At 44.8% G+C, this 24,658-nt stretch overlaps 1 protein-coding gene across 4 annotated transcripts in view; it reads right to left on the bottom strand.

Moving 5' to 3' along the window:
• Positions 1-540: 540 nt before the first annotated feature.
• The window catches only part of LOC100769195 (protein HIRA), a 65,771-nt gene continuing 41,653 nt past the window's right edge, over positions 541-24,658 (bottom strand). For all 4 annotated transcript variants that reach the window (XM_027413102.2, XM_027413103.2, XM_035444712.1 and 1 more), the window contains 13 exons: positions 23,401-23,486; positions 18,902-19,096; positions 17,300-17,461; positions 13,027-13,231; positions 12,051-12,155; positions 10,915-11,063; positions 8,942-9,103; positions 8,563-8,621; positions 8,105-8,210; positions 6,463-6,585; positions 5,800-5,963; positions 3,790-3,878; positions 541-1,368 (listed from right to left, as the gene is read on the bottom strand). In XM_027413102.2, the coding sequence (XP_027268903.1) occupies positions 1,252-1,368; positions 3,790-3,878; positions 5,800-5,963; positions 6,463-6,585; positions 8,105-8,210; positions 8,563-8,621; positions 8,942-9,103; positions 10,915-11,063; positions 12,051-12,155; positions 13,027-13,231; positions 17,300-17,461; positions 18,902-19,096; positions 23,401-23,486 (1,722 nt within the window). In that variant the 3' untranslated portion in view covers positions 541-1,251. The remainder of the gene's footprint in view (positions 1,369-3,789; positions 3,879-5,799; positions 5,964-6,462; positions 6,586-8,104; positions 8,211-8,562; positions 8,622-8,941; positions 9,104-10,914; positions 11,064-12,050; positions 12,156-13,026; positions 13,232-17,299; positions 17,462-18,901; positions 19,097-23,400; positions 23,487-24,658) is intronic.

A 24,658-nucleotide genomic window follows, 5' to 3' on the forward strand; every position in this document is an offset into this window, starting at 1 on the left:
CTCCCAAATGCTAAAGTTACGATCATTCATCACCACATCAGGCATCTGATAATTCAGTATTCTCAGGTCTGTATCTTCCTTAACAAACAGCTGAAGCCCAGAATGACCACAATAGTGGAGGCACCAAGGGTCATAATGCCTCACTTGGGGGATGACAAGTGCCAGGTGGCCTGTTTGCTGGACCCAGGCTAGCCCAAGGTGCTAGATGACCACAAAGGTCTTTGGGATGTAAACCAGAGTTACCCCAGCCTTTCTTTTTCTAAATCTGCTACCAAACAGGTGAGGGTATCCTGCATAGTTATGAGGACCTGAGTTATGTGGGCAAAGTGGTTCCCACACACCAAAGATGAACTTCTACACGGGGCAGGCAGCAGGCATCAGATGACACAGGAAGGTCTTTCAGGCTCCAATACTGTCACTGCCACAGCAGGAGAAAGACTCACGTGAGGGCAGATAGGATGTCAGAAGGAAAAGGCAAGGAAGGAAGGCGGTTTGGTATCCAATGCATGTTCATTTATTTTACACTTAGAAAAGAAATTGCCCGCCCCTTTGTCCCACCCCCCCCCCAACACACAAAGTGTCTCTTTTTACAAACATTTAAAAATTAAACCAAATGAAGATAGACAAGTTAATTTCAGTACAATTATTTTTTTCAGTGTAGCTGTCATAATTAGAATTTAAATTTCCTACAAGTGACCAATGTCCAAGTAACTTATAGGGATATCCTGATCGACCAAAAGAAACTCCATATTCCAAGTTAGCAAATTCTAGTACAAAAATAGTCCATGTGTCAGAACAGCTTTGCTTTTACACAGGCTTCGGGTCCTTCTGCTGACTGCATGACCCCTAACGCTCCCAGGCTCTTGTTCTCACAAATGGCTCATTCCTCAAAGCGGAAGCAGCACAGCACCTGCCAGGGCAGGAGCCAGTGTCTACCTTGGGGCTGAGCTCAAGACAGGCTCAGAAGATTGCTGCTGGCCCCAAGGCAGTGAGGCAGAGCTCCAGTCCCAGCCCCAGGTCCACAGCTAGGCCTATATGGAGGGACAAGCTGGCCTCTTTTGGAATCATCCCAGGCCTGGGACATAGGGTATGTCCACCCAGGGAACTGGGCCTGTGCTGGTGCAGCACAGTACACCTTCTGCCAAGTTGTCTTTCCACTACCACCCTGACAGGTGGGGGCTAGCCCCTGGCACCTGCTAATAGCAAGAGTGTGGCCCAGCACCTGCCGAAGCTGGGGCAAGCCAGGGCAGGCTACTTGTCTCTCAGGATGTCCAGCTGTTCCTGGCACTCAGTAAAGAGACGCTGGAACCGGAGATTCTGCCCGATGACTGGCAGCAGCTCCTTCAGCAGCTCTCTCTTCCGCAGACCCTGTAGACACAGAGAAACAGCAGAGGGAAGTGTCAGAAAAGGTCCAGACCACGGCACCTTTCCTGGCTTGGCAGAAACTCCATACCTGATGAACCTAGAGAGCTAAAAGGTGGAACCAGATGAGTATGCATGAGGAAAGGGTAGCTAGAACAGATACTGTGACACAGGAAGGAGGAAGAACCAAGCTCTGTCCCCACCTGCCCTACATTCGCTGACTGTCCCCACTAAGCTTGCACTTCCTTATAGAGTGGGGCAGGTGGCATACCAGGATTGAGGGTTGCTAGGCTGCCCCCTCAGATGGATGTTCTCCTACTCCAGGCACTGCAGGGTAACCTGGATTAATAAGGCACTTAGGGGCAGGGGTAGCATCTGGTGTTCTTCCTATATCTCTTCCTTTGGCTCCTGCTCAACATTTGCAACAATCATTACTAGATAGGCTCTCTGCTGCACAGGCCAAAGAGTAAATTTAATTTAACAACAGTAACAAATGGGAACCAGGCAGGCAGAAGGTGTTGGCCAAGGGCAGAGAAGGCCCATAACTTAGGCAGAAAATGGGAGCTGCCAGAGGCCAGGTCACATCAGGAAGGCAACTCAGATGCAGGAACTGCCCCAGCTGATGGGGCGGAGGGAGGAGAAGCAGCATGACTAATGGCTGAGGATAGGTACTGCGAGCCTTTATCATTCATTACAGAAGTAGCAATTAATATTCTAGGGACCAACTCCAGAATATTTGTTACTATGAATCTGGCTGTATACAGAATATATACTGGGTGTTTTATGTTCTCAAATAGACCGCAGAGAAAGGAAATTCCATCTCACCAGGGTGTCAGCAGCAAGAGCCAGATCTCACTGATAAGTCCCCTTCAGTCAGTTAACAGCACATTTTGCAAGTCATGTCCCCTCTGAGACTTAAGTTCACCAGGACATTTGCAAGTCATGTCTCCCCCCTGAGCATGAGATGCCCACTTTTCTCAAGATCTTGTCTGCCTTCTTGGCTCTGAGAGAGATGCATGCCCTATTGTCAGAGTTGTGGGTATAAAAACTAGAAGCCTTGTGGGATGAAAAGAAACTTTTTGAGACTTTTGCACCTGCTCTTCCCTCTACCTGGATATTTTTCTGTCAAACATGTGCATGACTTTCCTGTTTCTTTTGCTCAGGAAGTTAGGCCTTTTAGATCACTCAGTACAAAATAGCATCCCACTAATCTCCATATCCATCTACCCACTTATCTTTCCTTGTTTCTAACACCCTAGATACTATCTATACATGTACGTCTATCCCTCTCTACAAGAAGGGAACTAGGTCAGCCTTGTACACTGAGGCTGTATCATGGCAAAATGTACCTGTTCAAAGTAGGTGCTAGCTGAGAGCTAACTCTTGGATAGTTCCTTTTCCAACTCACTCAAAGACACACTCATCCGTCTTTGTCAGGCCAAAAACTATGAAGGTGAAAAGTTCGTTATCTCCTTTCCTCCCACACAACTCACCCACTAAATACATGCAGGATCTGTCTCCTTGCTCCTCTCCATGGCTATCACACTAATCCAACTTAGCATTGACTCCTGGGTCCTCCGGAAAGCTTAAAGGTTTACTTCCTGCATGTGCCTCCCATCAGCCCACACCACCTTCTCTGCCTCCTATGTGTCCTTCAATGTAACCTCATGTGTATAGCAAGCCTTTATTGCCTTCCTCACTACCTCCACCACAAAGTTTGGTCCGGGTCTGCAGACTGTTTCTCCTCATCCAGGAGTTTCATCTGCAATGTCCTTCTTTACTGTCTAGCCACTCCTCTGGGGGCAATTCAGTCTCAAGAGCAGCTTGTTAATCTTCCTGCCTATGTGTGCTCCCTTACTAGAGACACTGGTCCTCACAAAGGCCGGACATGATTCGATTCCTTTCCTTTCCTTTCCTTTCCTTTCCTTTCCTTTCCTTTCCTTTCCTTTCCGTTCCTTTCCTTTCCCTTCCCTTCCCTTCCCTTCCCTTTCCCTTTCTTTCTTTCTTTCTTTCTTTCTTTCTTTCTTTCTTTCTTCCTCCTTCCTTATTTTAAGTAGGTCTCATTATGTAGCTATGGCTGCTCTGTCCTATTTAGATCAGGCTGACCTTGAACTCACAGAGATCTGCATGTCTCTGCCTCTCAAATACTAGGATCAAGGACATGTGTCACTAGGCCTAACATGATCCCTCATTATTGCCACACCAAGAGTGTAGGTAGGTCACTTCCCTAAGCACAGGCGTGACTAATGCCTCCTGAACTCCTGCCCAGGTGTGCAGGGCCAGTATGCCAGTATCCCACTGACACTGTGGCTCAAGTAGGCACTAGATGCCTCATGGCAAGAACTCTCAACTCTGTCTTATTTGCAAAATTTTAACCTTCATGAAATGCAATATACTTCTTGTGGAAAGACTGAAAGATACACCTACCACTACTGTTGACTCCCACTGGCTTCCAGTGGAGCAGTGAACTGGACCCAGCAAATCCTTGCATATTTCTCGGAGTCGGTATTCAAACCCTAAACACAAAACAAAACAAAAGCAGGAACACATATTAGAGGAAATGAAAATCAACAATATGCTAAGTTGTTACACACACCCAAACTGAACGAACAAATATTTTATTGCCCACAATGGGCAAAACATGTTTATCTCTTGCTGTTTGGGGCCTAGAGACCCATGAATAGTTTCATTCATTCATCAGCCCTTAGACAAGATAGATAGCACCCTCGCTGTCTGCTGGGCCCAAGGAAGTAAGACACAAGCAGCTTAGTGGTGAAAGATTGTGAATAGGGGCAACTTTGGCAGCTGGTATGAAGAGATTTGGCAGCTGGTATGAAGAGATCGGAAGCAGGGAGGTAACTTCATAAGGGAAGGCATGGCTTGGGAAGCTGACTACAGAATGACAACTGAATATGGTAACTTCAAGGATCACTGACACCACAGTGTAAGTGGTGCTACCAATAAGTCTAGAGGCAGAATTTTAGGCAGTGCTTCAATAGCTGAGGCCATAGGGACTGGAGAGAATGAAAAGGATAAAACTAGAATATGAGGGATTTAGAGAAGTGAAGAGTGTCTCACATGGTTTATAGATGGTTCCTCCTCTCACAGCCAAGAAAATAAGGGGAAACATTGGGCTTCCATGTATTGTCCAAGAAGTGATGACCCCGGAGGAGGCAGAGCCTCCATACTATGTAAGAGTGAGTTCTGCTCAACACCCAGGAAGGAGCAAACATTTCTCAGGGTTAGGGTACACAACCTAAGACGTGAGTGACATAGCCCAGGTATAAGGACCTGGGAAGTCAACATGTTTAGGAAGGCCAGTGACCACATAGTAAGCACAGAAAGAGTCAGATAGGGAAACAGCCTCAACAGTAATGTCTACTGTGACTAGAGAGCTTACTAACAAACATATGCCTTCAGACTGACTCAGATAACCATGAGATAATAACTGAGTCCCTTTGAAGACAACTGGTACATTTTTCTATTTTTTAGATACTTAGATTTCTTTTCTTTAAATCATATCAAAATGGGGTAGGTGATGAAAGACAAATGTTGAATATTCTGTGTTGCATGAGATGATCAAAGAAAGCAAGATGAATTTTAGGCCTATGTGGCAGCAGGAAGGTCCATCCAGCCTTTGATGGACTGCACCTTGAACAGCCATTCAAAGGCCTATTTATTGATGGTTACATAGTTGGTTTTTTGAGTAAACAAGTTCCTCATACCTAAGCCCCTGATCTAATCTATATGTTTTTCTGAAGGAAAACATCACATCTTGCCACTTTATTCCTGTTTTCAGTACCCAATAATCCAAGAGCTCCAGGTGTGCCAGAAGCGACTTGTGACTAAAGTAATAGAAAGGTTATAAAGCTGCTTCAGAAAAACAACTCTATAAATCACGGAAAACAATCACTAATTTCCATCAAGATTTCTTCAAGGTCAAAGCACTTCTAGAAAACCATTTATTCATTCTGATGCTTACTTCAGACACAGTGAAAAACAACTATTCTGTTATATTTTTTTACCACTGATGTAGTGACTCTGCTAGATTCCTACAACAGACAAAGCAAAGGACAGCAAAGCTGTGGAGAAGCTCTGGAAGCAGAGATGGGCTGTGTGGGTCACAGGAGAGCTTTGGAGGGGCTAATCTGTGCCACACACTGGTGGCCAGGAAGAGGACAGACTGATAAGACAGTATGGGAATTTGCCAAGGGATGAGAGGTGGCTGGAGGTCACTGCACTGTCCTTTTCCAACATACCCTGCTTTCTGTGGGTGATGCTGCTGAGGACACAGGCATTCTGAGAGCCCTCGTGGGGTAGGTGTGGACTAGATGGCCCAGGGAAGCACTGGAGGGCATGCAGGATCTTCTAATATAAGGGACTTAGAGGAGGGAGAAAAATACTGTCAACAGATGCCCTTCCTTGGAGTGACCTTACCTTCATTCACAAGGTACCGAGCATAGAGGAGGAGCCAATGGCGGTACTCATGGCTTGACTGCAGGGTAAGTGCTGCGGCAACCTGGTTCTCTAGGTATGCCAGTGTAGTCTCCTGCTGTACCACATGAGGCACGGAGAAGAGCCGGGCAGCTTGCCTTCCAGAGCTGCAGAGACCAGTAAGGTAGGCACAATAAGGCACAGTGTACTACATGGGAGTCAGAGGGCTGCTCCCATGTGCCCTGGTGTACCAGAGAGGAGATGGAAGAGTGTAGGGAAGGCAAATAAGCTGTCCAAGGCCTCCCATCCATCAGCTAACTAATCTATTAACAGATTCCTGCCATCTTGCTATCCCTCATCACAAGCTAGGTATCATATTCCAGAAGCATCCTGCCAATACCTGCTATTTAGGTCCCTAAAATGACAGGCCTATCCATTCCCAAGCCCTGTATCAAATGGGTATCCATGACCCTTGGGACCCTCATAGACTGTCACCTGGGCCTTTGAAATAATGGGGCCATCCCTAAGACATACTTGGCATAGGTAAAAACTTAAAACCCATTCTGCACTGAACAGCAGTTAGGACACAGGAAACAATCGGGGACCAGACCCAGTTCCCTCCCAGTACAGCACTGTTGCAGTGGCCAAGATTCTCAGCTCACATACTTGGAGGTGCGGCCCTGAATTATGGCTAACGGTCCTGAACACAGCATGGCATCCTGGGATGGCAGGCTGTTCCTGAAGTCTGCACACTGGGCCAGTGAATCTTGCTTGTCAGAAACCAGGTTCCTGAGAAAGCAAAGGAAGGAACAAAAGTCAGGAAAACAAGAAGATGAAAAGATCAGGGGAACAGAGCAAGTCCTGCCCACCACACTGGCAGCACACCAGCGGAGACTGAGAGCCACAGTCCTCCAAGACAGGAACCCGTTACTGGCAGGTTTTCTAGTCATGAGTCTGATAAATGCTTATTTTAAGGCAAGGCTGATGAGAGAAGTCTCACTGAACATTGTATGAAATGTATTCTGAATGCCTGGCTCAAACAATGCTGTGGCTGCCCATGGCCCTGTATGATCTGGCCTTGCTTCATCAGCTGGGTAATACCAGGTCTCCAGCTTCTTGTGCCTGCAACCCTCCTGATACAGTTCTCCCACTTGCTCAGGACCAAAACAAAAGTTGATATGTCTTTTCCTTCTTCTGAGTTTCTGAAAAGTTAAACTTGGGATTCTCCTGTCTCAGCTTCCTGAATAAGTACTGTTACAAGCATGTACCACCACTCCTGGCCTGTCTTTTCTTAAATGATCTTTTTTTTTTTTTTTTTTTTACATCACTATAATAATCACACATAATACACAAGTATTTACAAATGAGAAAGGAGATAGCAGAGATATGTTGCTGTTGTTGGTTTTTAACTGAAAAATGAAATTTCAGAGTTGAGTATGAACTTATGCCTTGGCTACTCTCAACAGAAAAGGGGCTAGGCTTTGCAGTGGTGGCACATGCCTTAAGTCCCGGCACTCAGAGAGGCAGGCGGATCTCTGTGAGTTTGAGTCCAGCCTGGTCTACAGAGCAAGCTCCTAGACAGCCAAAGCTACAAAGAGAAACCCTGTCTCAAATAACAAACAAATAAATAAAATATTGAGGAAAATAAAAATATATAAATAAAACAAAAAAGGAGCTAGAAGACAACACACTTTGGTTCAATGAGAGCCCCTGCCTCAGTAAATAAGGTGGACAGCAATAGAGGAAGACACCAGACATGAACCTTCTGGCCTTCACATGCACACACATGCATACACCTATACACATATCCACCCGTACACATGCAAAATACACATATACACATATACACATACACACATACACACATTTTTAAAAATCTCTAATGTACACAGAGATTTTTACCAATACAGAAAGTGGCTCCAAATTCCAAACTAGTCAAAGGAGATATCACAACAGCAGCCTGATCTTTTCCATAAGTCACAAAGACCATTCGGTCCAGTTAAGCCTACAAACCTGACTACTAACAAAGGAACCACAGAGCTGATACCCCATTTGTTGATGGTGAAGAAGGCCAGTCTAGCAAGAGCCACAGACATTTTTCAGTGTCTGTTCTGATAAAACTGGCTCCAGGAAACAATAGACTTACACACAGACTCTGAAGGGAGGGAAGCCAAGATTCACAGTATCCTACCGGGATAGTAGGGTATATACACGATGCCAGTGAAAGTTCAAAAGACACAAGGCCAAGCAGCCCTGATGTTCAGTATAGACACAGTCCCAGGAACAGGACAGAGAGGCAGCATCTTACCATGTGGAGAGAGATGGATTAAAGCAGTATGCTTTCCCATCAGACAAGTTCATCACTGGGATTCCATGCTGTGTTAGCAAGATCTGTGACACCGTCATATCACTTCCTGGGGGATACCACAGGATTAAGTTCTAATCAGTAAGCATGAATGCATATTCACTACTGGAAAAATCCGAGCCCTGGCTCCCCCAATCCCAACAATAAGCCTCTGGACCACTGATAGATAATCTATATACTGATGCTTGGTGCTTTAGCCAAGCCATTCTGATAGGGACCCATTTAATCATCTGCCCAGAAAACATGCCTCCTTGGTACATAAGTTCTGTCCTGTCTCACTGAAAGTCTCAGGTTATCCCCTAAGTCTGGCTCTCTATATAGACTAAGGCCACACACAGTCCATATCTGTATCAGACCTGAGACTGCCCCAAGGGAAGAGAAGTGCCCAGCATAGGGGTTACCTGACAAGATGGAGTGTAGAGACTCTTCTTTCACCACAACCACCTGCCTGTGAACATCCCTAAAGAGACAGGGAACAGCTTAATCTACACCCAAGTCAAAGGCATCAGAATGTCTTCGCTGCGCAATACCCTGGTCCCCGCATATGTTCCCAGCCCATTCTGCCCAAATCTACAAAAGAAGCCTCAGGAAGTACAGCCACTGGGCCATTCCCACACCCATACCCACACTGACAGAAACAAGAGCGTAGCTACCTCTGCTAAGACACCTCATTACCAGTGAACACTGCTAACTGCTCTTGGGCCCACTAGCCACTTCTCTGTTGGCTCCCCACCAGACCCCTGCACAGCCTGGAGGCCCCAACCTGTGCCTGTCTCTCACCAAACAGACAGTGTGGCTGCAGCAGTGAGTGCCATGACGTAGGGGCCCGTGCAGTGCAAAGTAGAGATTGGAGATGGAAGAAGGATGGGAGGGAGAAGACGGCGACCACAGGTAGAGAACACCGACAGCATCCTCTTTTCACAGGCGACACATACCACATCACTGCAAAGGAAGAGGAGGGGAAGGTGTCACAGGGGCCAAATGAAGGATACAGAGCCTTCCCTCCACCAAGGCCCCAATGGGCCTAATTTATTTGCACCAAGTGGGTGCTCCTACTGGAATGGCAAGGAAAGGCTATGCAAGACCGGGGCAGGGGGACAACTGGGCAGGCAGCCTGCTTGAGCTCTTAGAAAGGAACTTCTGATTTCCCCTCTTCACCCAAAATGCTGCTCACGTTGATACTGACCAAGGGGCGAGGTGCTTCACAAAGCTACTGTACTTGATGGTCACCCCCCCAAACAAGTCTAATTCATCAGATAAGACCAGAGTGCCCTGGTGACAGTCTCCTGGCTACAACTAGCCAGTGAAATCCAGACAAGGACCCGGGGACAGGCGGGGGAAAAGGGTGGGAACACTAATACTACAGAGTCCAGACAGTCAGGGGAATGATGTGAGAGGTGTGTTACTCTGTGAGCAAGGAGGGCTTCACAGCAGCACCCCTGATCCAGATATGGTCCTCAAGGAGGCCACTGCCTTCCCAGTACAGCTTCTAAGGCCAGACCATTGGTGTAGGGGTCACTATAGCTTACATCCTAGCAAAACATGGACCCCCCTTCATTATGTCTAACCTAATGAGCCAGGGCACATGGTTAGACATCTGTATGGGCAATTTAACTCCCAACTCTTCCATAATAAGATGTTAGTGGATTCTAAAGAGGGAGGGCAAGCCAGACATGTTTGTTTACAACTGCCTATTTTCAAAGTATGAATACAAGAAAACTTAGAACAGGACCTGCTAACAGGGAGGGAGCTCTCTTTATTATATACATGAGGAGGTCCCATCTGATCATCTCTCATGATCAGGGCCTTCCTTCAGCTAGCTCCCAGCAATGAAGCTGTGGCATAGGCTGCAGCACTGGGCTGGGCCTGATGTTGAGACTGTACAGAAGGCCCCGTTTCAGCAGTTATTGCCACAGAAGAGTCTGTGCTGACATCCTTGGGCCCCTGCTGGGACATGTCACTTGTCTTGGGACCAAAGACATACAACTGGTTCCCACAGCAGTAGCAAACACACAGGAAGCCAAAGGAAAACCCCAAGAACAGAACTGTGGGTTCATTCAGGACCTAATACTGAAACTCACTTGGGTGCAAGGGACTCTTAAGACCTGACCTCAAGACAGACAGCTAAGGATCTGAAAAGGTCTTCTGAGGGAGCACTGCTGTAAAGCCCTAGAAGCACCTGGCACACTGTCCTGACCGGGTCCTGATCATGAGAGGTGATCAGACTGCACACAGCCACATCAGAAAGAGCTCCCTCCCTACTACTGGCTCTTGCTCAAAGTTTTCTTGTATTCAAACTTTGAAAAATAGACATTTGTAAAAAAGATAGCCAGGTAGGTGCCTGAGAAAGTGCTGGTCAACTTTTCAGAGTAAGACAAGGAGGATGGGACTCTTGTGCTGCTGTAAGAAGGCACTGAGTGACAGCATTGAGCTAAGACATCCCCATCTCCAGGGCGATACGGGTTCTAGCCAGCAGGGCCACGACACCATCAGTCTACTCCACCCTCAGGATCTTGAATGAAAATGCGGGGTCCAGGGAAAGCACCTGCCAGGTCAGGGAGAGGCAGACAGACCTAAGACAGGGTCTTGCTAGACAGGGAAATAAAGGCTGCCTTGTGAGGCTATGAGGGAAGGGCACTAACACTGACAGTGCCGTAGGAACTGAGCTGTGAATTAACATGTTCAGAAGGCCCATCCTCTACTCGTGGGTCACATTCCATAGCTGTGCCAGTGCTGTCCATCACGGCCCTTACCAGCTGCCAGCAGCAGTGAGAACACGGCTGGTGAGCACCGTCTCCCACTCCTTCCCTTCTCGGTTGCACTTCAGGCGACTCAGCCGTATCCCCCCAATAGCAGTCACTTCGTTTTCCACCTCAATATACATGGAGGGGTCAGAGCTCACCTAGATGAAGGAAAGCAAACACATGTCTTTTCACTTAACAGTAGACCTGTTCAGGTGGTGGTTCCTGGACATGTGGGACACTCAGGAACTGTATGGCAACCTGGGCGCTGAAGCAGGGCAAAGATAATAAAGACTGACTAGCTGGCTGGCCATCAGAAGGGTAACAGGGACTAGGGGAAGGAGGAACAGGGAAAGAATGTTACCATGTCATCTCACATGGGTGTAACTTGCCCAAGAATATACTGTAAAGACTACAGCCACACAGAAATGAACTTAGGAGTAAACTTCCTATTTGAAGGATTACCAAAGACTGCAATATTTGTTAAGAGAAGAAAGTGTAATAAACCCCAATGAGCTCTCCACCTTAACTTCCCTATGCAATATTATGGAATGATATAACTCACATCATGGTATAGTTTAATGCCTGGCGTGAAATGGATTCAGTCTTAAACTTATCTGCAGACCTGGTCTATATCTAAGCTGAGTTTCTGTATGGAAACCCAGGCAGAACAGCTGACAGGTTTATATAAATCGCCATTCAGGTGGGTGAGGTGGAGTGGAGAGTGCTCAAAAGCAAGGAGCTGCATTCTCTTTACTGACACCAGAAACAAGGACGGCTCCATGTGTACTAAGCAGCAGCTAAAGGACAGTGACTAGATAAACCACAAACACATGTGCTGTCAAGGGTGATGGAAGGAATGCAGAAGGCTTCTCAGAAGAGATGTGAATGAGGACTTGAAGAAGTTGGTGTCCAGACTTGATGCAAAGGGCAGCCCTGGCAGTTGAGAATTAAAAGCAATACTAGAGAGAGGAATAGGCATGAGGGTAGAGTTAGGAAGCTAGCAGTCCACCCCAGTCAGCTAGTATTCCCCCCAGAAGGGGGTGGAGAGCCACTGAAAACAAGTACCCAGGTGTGACAAGATAGGGCTTATACTAGGGGAGAGAAAATGTGTGTGCCTGTGAAGGAGTGGTAGGGTAGGTTCTCACCTGGAGGGTGAATGCTCTCTGCGGGCCTGGAATTGGCAGCTTCAGTGCAAGTGCTGGTGCAGACAGACACATGGCCTCCTTCTCTGCAGTCAGGGCAGCTGGAGACTAAAAGAGTCAGAAATATCCCTAAGCCCCACTTCAACACTACAGGGGAAGCATTAGGGAAAGTAAGTCACCCAGAAGTAAGGACCTAAAGTGCAGCTGGGCCTGCTCCCAAGGCATGTCCACCTACTCTGGAAGACAGAAAGCACAAGGGAATGCTACAAGGATCCCCACCTGACAGATGAGGGGGCTGACATCGGGGGACCAGTTGTGGTGTAGCTATTTCCTCTGAGTACCATCTCGCCATCATGGAGCAGAGACTGCTGTGGTGACCTACAGAATATGTTGGCCCCACGTCATGGCAATGAAATAAGCAAAACAATACAGTGATAGCTGGGTCTACAGTACTGATAATGGAGTTGTTAACATTCCTTCCATGAAGTTGGGCAATGGTGTTACTAGACCCTCACCTGATTTCCAGACACCACACCCTCCCACCACCAGGCTGCACATGGTCTTAAGGAGTGGGTTAAATAAGTAAGACGAAAAGCTTGACTGAAGGTAAGACTCCAATAATACAGCTTATATGACGTGTCACCTAAGCTAAGGTGGGGCTTTTCAATGATGTCACTGCTTTCGAATCACTTATATTCCTTGTCCATGCTCCTTAAGTAACCCCAGCTGGACTTGAACGGAATCGTTTCTTGGATGTGTTGGTACCTATCAGAAGTAAACAGGCACTCCTTTTTATGTCTCCCAGCAAGTTTTAACAGGCCTGCTCAAGGTCTAGATGAGTGACAGGCAGGTCTGAAGGAACATGGCCTACAAGGTACAATGAATGTCTAAGCATCCCACACTAATAAGATACCCCTCCGCATGCAACGGCCTCCCAAGGAGGCAGGGTGGGGCAGGCAAGACAGTCCATAGGCCTCACCTGGACAGACAGAGACATGGGCAAAAGACGAGAATCCTTCCGAGGGCGACCTTTCTTCTTCTTTTCCACCGTCTCTACCTCAAGCTCAAGTTTCCGCTTGGATAGTGAGGAGGGCTTGACCAAGTGGACCTTCTCATCACTGTCACTACTACTCTCCAGGAGGTCCCGGGGCCTCAGCTCTTTTACAAGGTTCTGATCTTTCAACCTGAAAACAAAGACAACTGTAATTCTGTCTACAAGGCCATTCATTCTGTAATGCTTTTTTAGATTTTATTTTGTTTTATGTGCATGGGTGTTTTGCCTGCATGTGTATCAATGGACCATGTGTGGGCCTGGTGCTCTCCAGAGGTCAGAAGAGGCACTGGACTCCCTGAACTATAGTTACAGTTGAAAGCCATTGTGTAAGTGCTAGGAATTGAACCCAGATTCTATGTGACAACTACAAAGCTCTTAACTTTGAGCCATATCTCTAACCCACTCTTCACAAAAGTTGATAAACAATGCAGAGAAGAATTCTGATTTCTATTCCAACAAATAATAATAAGAGAGCTGAAAAATGAAAAGCAGCAACTCTTCCTGGACCCATCAAAGGATGAGGGTGCTAGTCACATCCTAGACATTGAGTGTGGGCAAGCTCAAGTTAAAACTATTGTAGGCTAGTGACAGAAGCTACAGTCATTTTTTTTTCTCCCAAGGACCCTTCTAGGTTTTCAGTCAAAGAGGGAAAATTCCCCATGGCTTGGGGGAAAGCCACCCTTCCATTTTCCAAAACAATGCCCTGCCTGCAGGAAAACCACTCCACCAGGGCCTTGCTCACTGTGAATAGGGCAAGCAAGTACAGAAAACTCCCAGGCCATCTAATACCTGCTCCCTAGGCTAAGGAAGAGGATAGATAAGCCCATGGATTGTACTAAAGCCTAGGGATTCTGGTCCAACCACAAAAGGGATAAAGTCAATCCTAAAATTCTAGTATGGTTCTCCTACTGGACACTAGGGGGCCAGGAGTCAAGCAGCTCCCAGGTAGGCAGACAGGGACAAGAGGCTCTAGGTTCTTTCTGCTTAACCAATTCAGAAAGTCATGTTCCTGATCCTTCTCCAAGATAAAATCTTGGTGGGCTTTTTCTTCAACAGAGGGAGCTCTTTGGAGAGGCTTTGAATCTTGGGGTGGGAGGCACAGCTCCTATGTCTGGAAGCAACAGCTTCCCTTTCTTTGTCTTAACTATCCAATCCCCTGAAAGAGCCCAAACCAGCCAATTCTGGCGAAGGAAGGGAACCCATCCTACCACTATATATATATATAAAAAGTCTGATTTTCCAGACAAACTTGGATCCCAGCTCTCTATCTCCCTCTGGGGAATCTGTCTTTGTATACTTTGCTATACCTTTCATTTTCAATAAAACTTGGCTAAGTGTGGAAACTCTGCTTTTCTTTCTTCTACATTTTTCTTCTTTAAAGCAGAAGAAAAGGATTCCTCCCTGAAAGCCCAGACAACTTGACCATGACAGCATCAATACTTCACAACAGGCTTGCTATAGCAGATTACAACTGAGGAAGCTGCTTCTGGGGACATTCAAAGATAGCTTGGAAGACAAAACAAAGTTGCCATACAAAATGATACTTCTAGCACCTATAGTTAAAGGACACAGAAAAAACAGCTAAACTTCTAGCCTATACAATACAATATAAAATAAGTCATGATGAAAATAAATGAAACCTAACAACAAAACAAAAATCAAAAAGACAAAGATAAATCTCAAAACAAAACACAGCTTCAAAAAGAAAACAATAAAATAAAATCTAGACACGGTAGCACACCTTTGATCCAAGCACTTGGGAGGCAGAGGTAGGTAGATCTTGGTGAGTTTGAGGTTCCTGAGATATATATATAGCAAGTTCCAGGTCAACCAGAGCTACATAGAGATCCTGTCTCAAAACATTAGAGTCAGATTTGGATATTGTAGAACTTCTAGAACAACCTGATTAAAGTTTTAAAGAAGTATTATTAACATACTAATGCTGTGACAGAAAATGGCAAAAGAAAAGAACGGGAAAAGGGAAGGGGAGGGGAAGAAAGAGGAGGGGAGGAGGGAAAGAAAGGGAAGGGAAGGGAAAGGAAAGGAAAGAAAAGAAACGAAAAGAAAAAAAGAAAATCAGTGAACTACCTCATGATTCAGATATGCCACTCTTGGTCACATACTGAAAGGACCACAGCAATGCTTACACATCCATGCTTACTTCTGCTCTGTAGTAGCAAGAAAATGAGATCAAGCTAGATATTTAGCAACAGATGAATGGATAATCAAATTCTATTTCATATATACATTGGCATTTTATTCAGCTATAAAGAAAAATGAAATTACAAAATTTGGAGGAAAATAATGGAATCAGAAAATAATATATTAACTGAGGTAACCCAGGATCACAGTAAATACTTCTCTCTCAAGTGCAGATTCCAGCATTTAGTTTTTATATCTGCATTTCTGTGAGAATGTGAGTCTAAGGAACAAGGAAAGACCATGAAAGGAGAAAAAAAAAAACAGACATCAATGTAGGAGGGAAGTACAGTAAATGTGATATGAATGAAGAAGAGGGATCTAGGAGTCAAAAGGTAAGGCAAGAGGAAAGAGCAGAAAGATGGAGAGAGATGAGGGTATGGGATTAACCAAAACCAGTGGAGTATGAAAAAGCCATAAGGAGACTTGATACTTGGTAAGTCAATGAGGTTTTTAAAAGTAAGTAGGAGTGCGCTTCCCCGAGACAGGATTTTCTGTGTAATAGTCCTGGCTGTCCTGGAACTCACTTTGTAGACCAAACTGGCCTCAATTCACCTACCTCTGCCTCCCAAGTTAAAGGAGTGCACCACCAACTACCAGCTAGGATTTTAGGTCCTGGCTACCGTGAATAATCACATATTTTAGAGATTTGGGTTTGTTTGCTTGTTTTGAGACATGGGTCCCTGGCTGGCCTAGTATTTGCTGTGTAGACCAGGCTGAACTCAAACTTGCAGCAATTCTCCTGCCTCTGCCTCATAAGTGCTGATCTAGCATCTCAAAGTGCTTAGTAGCAAGTTTTTCAGATTTTCCTTATGGCTGGATAAAGAAATGAGTAAATAAAAAGATGACATGTGAATACAAAAATGATTACATCAGATTGGAATACTAGATTCAACAACAACTTCATAAAGCAGCAAACCTGTGCTGACTTCTGGAGTCTGTTCTCCAAGAGCAAACCAGAAGCATACAAGCAGTTATTAGACAAGGAACATCTCAGAAACAGCCCACTCAAGTTTCAGACATGCCAACTATCAAGAACAGACCACATACAATGTCCATCTTACTGGACATTTATAGGCTAAGAAGCCACTGCAATAGCCTCTGACCAATGTCCCTGCACTTAACTGTAGGTAACATAGATAAAGGTGGTTCTATATTGGACTACCAGGCCCTTACTGCCCACAGAGGATGCATCCACAAGAAGACAACTCTTATGACTCACTGAAGGAAGGCAGCCCAACCTGTGACTAGTTCTTTTAGATTCTAAATCTCTAGGATATGCAGTGAATTCCTCACTGTGGCAAGTCTGGAGGGGGCCCATCCAGGAGGCAGTCAAACTCAGTGCCAATGGCAGAGGCTTGTTCCAACTACCTCAGGAGGACACAATTCCCTAACTCTAAGAATTTAAAAAAAAAAAAAACAAGCCAGGTATTGGTGGCGTACACCTTTAGTCCCAGCACTCAGGAGGCAGAGGCAGGCTGATCTCTGTGAGTTCGAGGGCAGCCTGGTCTCCAGAGCGAGTGCCAGGATAGGCTCCAAAGCTACACAGAGAAACCCTGTCTCGAAAAAACAAAAAAAAAACCTTACAATTTATGTATTTTGGCTGATGTACATTAGGAAGGCAGAAGAAACAGACAAGTCTGCAGAGCTTAGAGGGCCATATGTCCAACAAAGACTTCATTTAAATCTTCTGTCTTACTCCACCTTCTGAGCAAAAGGCCCTGATATCAGAGTCCTCTATTTCCTCAAACACACTTATGCTCCACTTCTCAGCAAACTCTGGGATCCATTCAAAGGAGAGTAGTCTCAGCAGGCTAGAACACCTGGTTCTTGGGCCTGTTCCCTTGCTATCCTTAGGCCACAGTATCCTCCCAACAGCTCCTTCCAGCCACCTCCCCACTTTTAGCAGCCATTCACAGAGGCCTCTGGAGCCTTGTTCTCCTGCAGGAGCCAGGATGCATGGTGAAAGATCTGGGGAAAGATAAAACCTACCACCTACCTTTCAACAGCTGTTGGGATCACATTGGTCAAGGAAGGAGCACCTGGTGTGGCTTTGGACCGCTCCGTGAACCGAGAGTCAAATGCTTTCATGGGTTCAATCTTGGATGGGGTTGTTAGCATGGAAGGTGACAATGCAGCAGGAGTAGAGGTAGCATTCATACTGAGGAATAAAGATGGGAAGTTCATCAAACACAAGCGACAAAGGATTTGAAGGTCTAGGCCTTCAAAAATTTGGAGCCCATCTAAAGAAGCATAAGCATCAAACTTTCTACAAATATGAGAAATCCTCAAAATATAATCTACTGTCTCTTTTTTTTTTTTTTTTTTTTTTTTTTAATGTTCATGCATTAGAATTCTGGAAGTCTATGTGAGTTCAAGGGCAAATGCATTCACCTTCCCCCTTTTGTGTTGTTCTGACAGTTTTTTGAGTTAGACTACCTACTGAGTCTCCACAGCACGAACACAGCATGTTTACCCCAAATGACTCAACCACTAGCTTTGCCACTGCCACAGTAGCTCTAGGGAGGAAAGCCCTCACTGGTGTCTGAAGTCCTGAACTAATCCTGCCCTTCAACTTTACCCTAATTGTTGCTTGATACCATCGTGCCAGAGTCCAGAAGGAGGAGGAGGAAGCAATAACCCAAGATTTGTTCCACTGATAGAGAAGCATTTTCCTTTATCATATATGAGTGGTCGGTGCTGTTTAAATGTGGGCCCCATAACCTACTGGAACTATCTTCCTAAAATCCAAGTCACAAAGCCTTCTGTCTCCCCTCTGAGAAAAGCCCAGGCTACCTAGTTCAAAATAAGAACCCAGTATACCCTACTTCCCAATTCATCTAAGGAACTCAGAGCTCTGCTTTTGCCATTGTTCCAGCTCCCAGCCTTCTCTGGTTGTCTTGTATGAGCTCTGTGAGAAACTCGTTGTGAAAAGTCTCAATGAAATCTGCTTGCTAAGCTCCCACATTGGGCAAACAGCCTTCTTCACAAAAGGACCCTGAAAGCTACCTTGCAACCCTGCAGCTGTCTCTTCCCTACTTGTGGACAAGCATCTGTCAATCAATGCTCTATATGTACCTGGTCCGTACAGTGTATAGCCCAAAGTAGGAATGTGGCCAATATTCAGTCTCAGTTCTTACTTGTGCGCATCTAGCCCTGACTAGACAGGACTGGCAGTGAAGACAAGGACTCTGAATGAATTTGATTCTAAGTGTGATGGAGAATCTCCATGCTCACCGGATCACCCTGGCCATGATGAACTGTGAAACTTACAGCACAATGGAGGCCACAGCCAGAAATGTCAGACTATCTCCAGTCTAGAGCTGCCAGAAAAGGGGACCTTGTTGTAGGCAGTGTCTCACTGGAAGGTCCCCCAAACTCTTTCAGCTTTACTGTCAGCCAGCTTCTCTTTGAAGTCCACAGTCTGAGAAACAAATTTATACAAATCCTCCCATCTAAGACCCTCGTTTGAATAAGCATTACTTGCCTTTTCTAGTGAAGTGGCCTTGAACTAAGAATACAATGGAATTCTTATCTCTGGAACCATGTACCAAACCTGAACTTTCCCCAAGGACATGACTGATCATTGGTGTCTACTAACCTGTCCTTAGTGACAGACTCGCCTGTAGGCCTGGCACCAGTGGCTGCCACTGGCTCTGTGCAAGGCTTTGAGGCGCCGAAGGAGGGGGTACTGGAGTCCAGTGGCAGCAGCTGCTGACTGCTTGGCGAGGAGAGCATGGTGCCTGCCAAGGAGCTGGAGAGTGGGATGCTGTTAAAGAATGCCGTGGAGAAGTCCCTGTCGTTAACAAGGAAAAGTAAATCAGCACAAAAATGTCACATCTAGTATTTCATAACTTCTAAATAACATTTTTCTAGGTTTTGAGGCATGGGTAATTTGGAAAGCTGTTTTAAAAATGAAGGCAGAGGCAGGCAGATCTCTGAGTTCAAAGCCAGCCTGGTCTACAAGGAAGCCTGATCTACAGAGTGAGTTCCAGGACAGCCAGGGATACATAGAGAAGCCCTGTCTTTAAAAAAAAAAAAAAAAAAAAAAAAAAAAAGTTAAAAAAAAAGAAGCACTTAATATACTTTAATTGACACTAAAGTAAACTAGTAAACATATAAGACTGCACAAAGACAACCAGGCTACTATTTATAACTATTAATGCTACTGAGCCTATCTTGCATCCTGCAGCGCCTACAGAGGTTTCCCTTCTGTTTGAGGGGCTGTAGGCTTTCCTACTGAATGGGCATGTAATTTATTTAACAAAACCTCTACTGAAAAGCAGGTTTACCTCCCTGCTTTTGTGACATACTGCCCCAACAGGGAGTATAAGTGTTGAGACTGAAGGACCTAGAGCAGACTAGCCAGACTAGCAGACTGGACAATTGCAAGCTAACACACTTGTGTACTCCAGTCACTTCTACTGTGCCTCAAGTTCTCATCTCCAAGTGCTTGGACTCTCTTCAATGGGTTATGACAGAATTAAAGAATACTGTGCAGTACATATATAGAGCACACAGTAGCTGCTCAAAGATAAAGGAGTACATTGCTGTGCAATGTGGGATACATTGGAGAAATGTAGTCAGAACAGCAAATGTAATGTTTACAAATGGTTTTGATAAGCATTTCTCAAGCTCTCTCCTGAGTGGTTAACTCACAAGCCACTAGGAGAGTGCCTGTTTCCCCACAAGCTAACAAAGATTCTTTGGTTGTCATGCTAGTAGTGGTGGTTGTGTTGATTTGTTGGTTGGTTTTGTGGTACTGGGATAGAACCAGTCTTACACATGCAAAGCACTCAGAAAGCAGAAGCAGGTGGATCTCTGTGAGTTCTTAAGCCAGTTTGGTCTACATAATGAGTTCCAGGCCAGCCAGGGCTGCATAGTGAGACCCTGTCTTTTTTTGTTTTTTAACTCCCTTGAAGTAGGGAGTGAGATAATTCAGTCGGCAAACTACTTCCCAAAAAATGAGGACCCGAGTTTAGATCTCCAACAGCCACATAAAAAGCCAAACACCATGCCGTGTGCCTGTAATTCCAGTGCTGGGGAGGTAAGGACAAAACATTTGAAGCTTCCTGGCCAGCCAATCTTGCTAAATTAGCAAGCTCCAGATTGGGGGAGAGATCCTGTCTGGAAAAATACAGTAGAGAGCAACTGAAGACGACATCCTATGACAGCTTCTGCCTTCACAAACATGCACAAACACTTGGAGGATACTTGTTACCTCCAAGTTCAAAATTGACTTGGGCAACACAATAAGATGCTGTCTTTCAAAAAAAAAAAAACCATTTGTGAATACAAATCCTTCCTTTATATCTTCTAAAGGAATTGCTTCTAAAGGTATTACTTATCTCATTTCCTTTGTAGCCAGCAAGTACTCAGACTCTCAAATGTGCATGCTCTCATTCACGTAGTTTCTTCAGGCCAGGGCCTACTCTGTAACCCGGATTCCCACAAACATATAATACTCTGCCTCTCCTTCCTAAATGCTGGAGTAAGCAGCATGCAGCAGTACAATGAGCGTTAGTACTTTCTCCTGCTACCCACAGCATCCCCAGGGTGCTCCTCGAGACCATACCATCTTTGAATAACAACATATTGCATGTTTTCCTTTGGGAGCTCAGTACTGACTAACTACAAAGAGACTCAAGAAGAACATTAAATTATGATCAAGGGAGTAAAAAAATCACTTCATTCCTAAATGTGCTACGACAGAAGACTATTTACCACTTAATGAAGTTCCTATCTACTTTCATTTCATTAAATTTGAAGTCAAAAGAATGCTGAATTTTATAAAAAAATGTTCCTTAAAACAACTCTAGAGGTGATTACTCCATTTGTTTTGATCAGCTGGTGTGTACACTTAAATTATTTCCACAATATTGAACATCCTTACTTACCTAAAATAAGCCTTATTTGATCGTATTATTTGGTTTTGGTTTTGTTTTTCTGAGATAGGTATGCTGACCTGGCAGACCTAGAACTCCCTGGACAAGACAAGCCTAAAATTCACAGATTTCTGCCTTCCTCTGACTTTCAAGTGCTGGGGTCAAACACCCAGCCCTGATATTAGCATCTCAACACACTATCAGGTTCTCCATATTACTGTGTTGTTTAAGATTTTGCACTGACATCCAGAAGCCTGAAATTGATTAAGTTCTTTGTGGTGACCAAGTCTATGTTGTCCAAGCCTGAGCTCCAGTATTCATCTTGCCTCAGTCTCCTGAATAGCTGGGACTATCGCCATCTGTGTTACATTTGGATATAAGTTTCCTTTTGATCTGTGTACTAGAATATACACATGTTAGAATTCCCCTGTGAAGGCTTCCTAATATGGTAGCTTTACAGAGGGTAAACATAATTTCTTTTCTAGCAATATTTCAATTTTAGTAATTTTAGTAATTTTATTTATATTTACATACATATATATATATATATATATATATATATATATGTATGTATATTTTTTTTCAAAATTTAGCAAAATCTCTCATCCTTTTGATTCTTTTTTGTTTTGTTTTTTGGGATTTTGTTTGTTTGTTTGTTTGTTTTTCTAGACAGGGTTTCTCTATATAACAGTCCTATATATTCTGAAACTCACTTTGTAGACCAGGCTGGCCAAGAACTCACAGAGATTCACCTGCCTCTGCCTCCTGAGTGCTGGGATTAAAGGTGTGAGCTACCACCACCTGGCTTTTTGGTTCATTCTTTATTTGTGATTATTTCTCACTTAGAATTACCTTGCATATTTGTTTTTTCTTTTCCTTCCTTATTAACTAATAACTTTGCTATCTATCTATCTGTTTTGACAATAGGAATCAGGAGGGTAAAAAGTTTTAACAAAAATAATCAAGTTCTGATAGCAAAATTAAGTAGAAATCTGACTCAAGGCCAGTCAGAAAGACCCTATCTCCTCTGCCTCTTCACTGTAGTAAACTTCCACATAAGGCATGGAAAGACCCACTGAATCAAGGTGCACCACCACCACCTCTTTCCCTACCACAGGCCTGTAGTGTTCAAGGCACATTTCCACACTTGGTTCTAATACAAGTTAGGCAGATGGCCTTACCCCTCTAAAGGGATGTGGGTAGTAAAGGTCAGATCACCCCTCTGAGAAGAGTCACAACAGTCAAGTTCTAAACAGGTACCTGGTACACCTAACCTGAGAGTTAGGGTTAGCACAATAAATGAAGCCTCTTTAGTTTTCAAGGGAGACAAGGAAGACCTGAAACAATTCATGGACAAGCAACTGCAAATGTAAAAGACTAATGGATGGTCTCTATGAAAGGCTTCCTGATGCCCTGAGCGGATTACTGTGTGGTTCTAAAACCCAGAGAGATAGCTGACAACGGGTCTACCACTTTCCCAAAAGGTCTCAGCATCCTTTGATTCAGCATTAGTCATTTTCAGAGACCAATCAGTCCAAACACATGCCTGACCGCACATATCCAGACAACAAATGTAAAGAGTCCTCCACAGAGCAAGCCATGTATCTCAGAGCCCTGTCCTCTGTCCATCAGTTTCACTTCAGGAATTACCCAAGAGGACAGTCAAGTGTGTGTTCAAAGATTACTAGTCACAAGAACTGGACACAACTAGAAGTCCACAATTAAGGAGCTGGTTCATTAACTTGTGGTGCATTCAGACGACAGGAATCTGGATAATCAGCAAGCAATGCTTCAGAGGACTATTTAGTGGATGAAAGGTCAAGATACAGAAACAGTGGGGAAGACTGGAAATACAGATATCAAGATGACAACAGAAGCTGCAGAATGAACTTTTTACTGTTTTTCTAATTTTCCAACTATTTATCTTTTATAAATAGCGAGAACATGTAACTTCCTTTCTTGTCCTGCAGTACCTGGCCGGCAAATGGAGACATCCTGGCCTCAGGCCACTCGGTTCCTACCCTTCCACATGTGTCCACAGTGTGTGGGGAGCTCTATGGGGACCACAGGGTTTTGAGCATGAGGCAGTTGGACCTGACTCTCCCACTTCCATGTTGGCCCCAGACTTCCAAGACCCTAACTGGCTAACTGGCAAAAGAAGAAAAAAAGATCTCCCCAGACAAGGTCACAGAAAGCTTGGTGAACAAATGAGTACCCAGTGTCCAGCTGTGCTATGCAGAGAGGCGTGATTCTCCTGCGACCATCTGCTGTCCGAGTTTCCACTTGTTTCTTCAAAAGATTCTGGCAAAGTAGAGTCAAATAAGTGAATACAAAAGTTTCATCTAACCACATCCAAATATCAAAAATAAAATTGTTTTTCTTTTCCCTTTATGGTGAAAACACTTAGCTATTTTAGGAAATAAATATGAACTATAGTATTATAACTGCAGTCTTCAGGCTACACAACAGAACTCAGGATGGAGACATGGTACTTATGTTGTGTTCCAAGCCCCAGGCATCCACTATTCTCTCTGAGCCTATGTCATCAGGCACTATCTGTGCTTCTGTCCATTTCACTGTTAGGGTATATGCACTAAATATGGGCATGTCATGTATACCTCACTATCGTGATGGAAAATAAAGGCTGCTAAGGATATGTCTTCTAAGTCTCCTTTATAGCCTTGTTGGTCAAACATCTCTCAAGCACAGACATGTTCAGCAAGGCATGTGCTTGATTTTCAGCACAGTGAAGAAGCAAGAACAAAGTTCTCAGATGAACTGACTCTAAAAGCCTTCTTCCCTTCATGTCTTCATGCCAATACCAGGCATGACCAAACTTAGATTGTAAGCACATGACATCCAACAGCCATTAGGTACGACAGGGACCTTAGGATTAAGGTCTGAACCTGTGAGCCACACTCTTATCACAAAGTGGTGATTTGCAAACCAGCTTTATTTATTTAAAACAAAAATTTTAAAATGTCATTCTGTACCACTCTGTAACTAGAACACATTATACAGCCCAAGCCGGGTTGAAATTTGCAGTGATCCTCCTGCCTCAGCCTGCCAGGCGCTACAAGACCCACCATGCTGGCTTCCATGCTGACTGTCTCAGAGCTGCCTCCTAGTCACACATTCATTCCATCAGAGTGACCGCCTGGCCTCCGCAAGCTCCTGGACAGGACCTAAGTTCTCAGTAAGCTCCATGTCTCTCACACTGCCCTGCCCCATTATCCCTATCCACCAGTGAAATTCAGGCTTCTGGAAGAAGAGGAGCCCATACAACTCTGAGGGCAAGTAATCTAATTCCTCAGCATCTACAATTTCCTAGAGAGATAATAGAGGAGGCTTTGCAGTTCCTGCAAAGGACAATCTTTCCTATAGCTCCCTGGGCTAGAGACCTCTGAAGGTATTTCAAGTCAGCATTAGTGTGGGTCCCAGCTGGCTATGAGTCCAGCCCCACACTCACCACA

This window comes from Cricetulus griseus, chromosome 4 (genome assembly GCF_003668045.3).
Source record: "Cricetulus griseus strain 17A/GY chromosome 4, alternate assembly CriGri-PICRH-1.0, whole genome shotgun sequence".
In the NCBI taxonomy this organism is placed as follows: domain Eukaryota; kingdom Metazoa; phylum Chordata; class Mammalia; order Rodentia; family Cricetidae; genus Cricetulus; species Cricetulus griseus.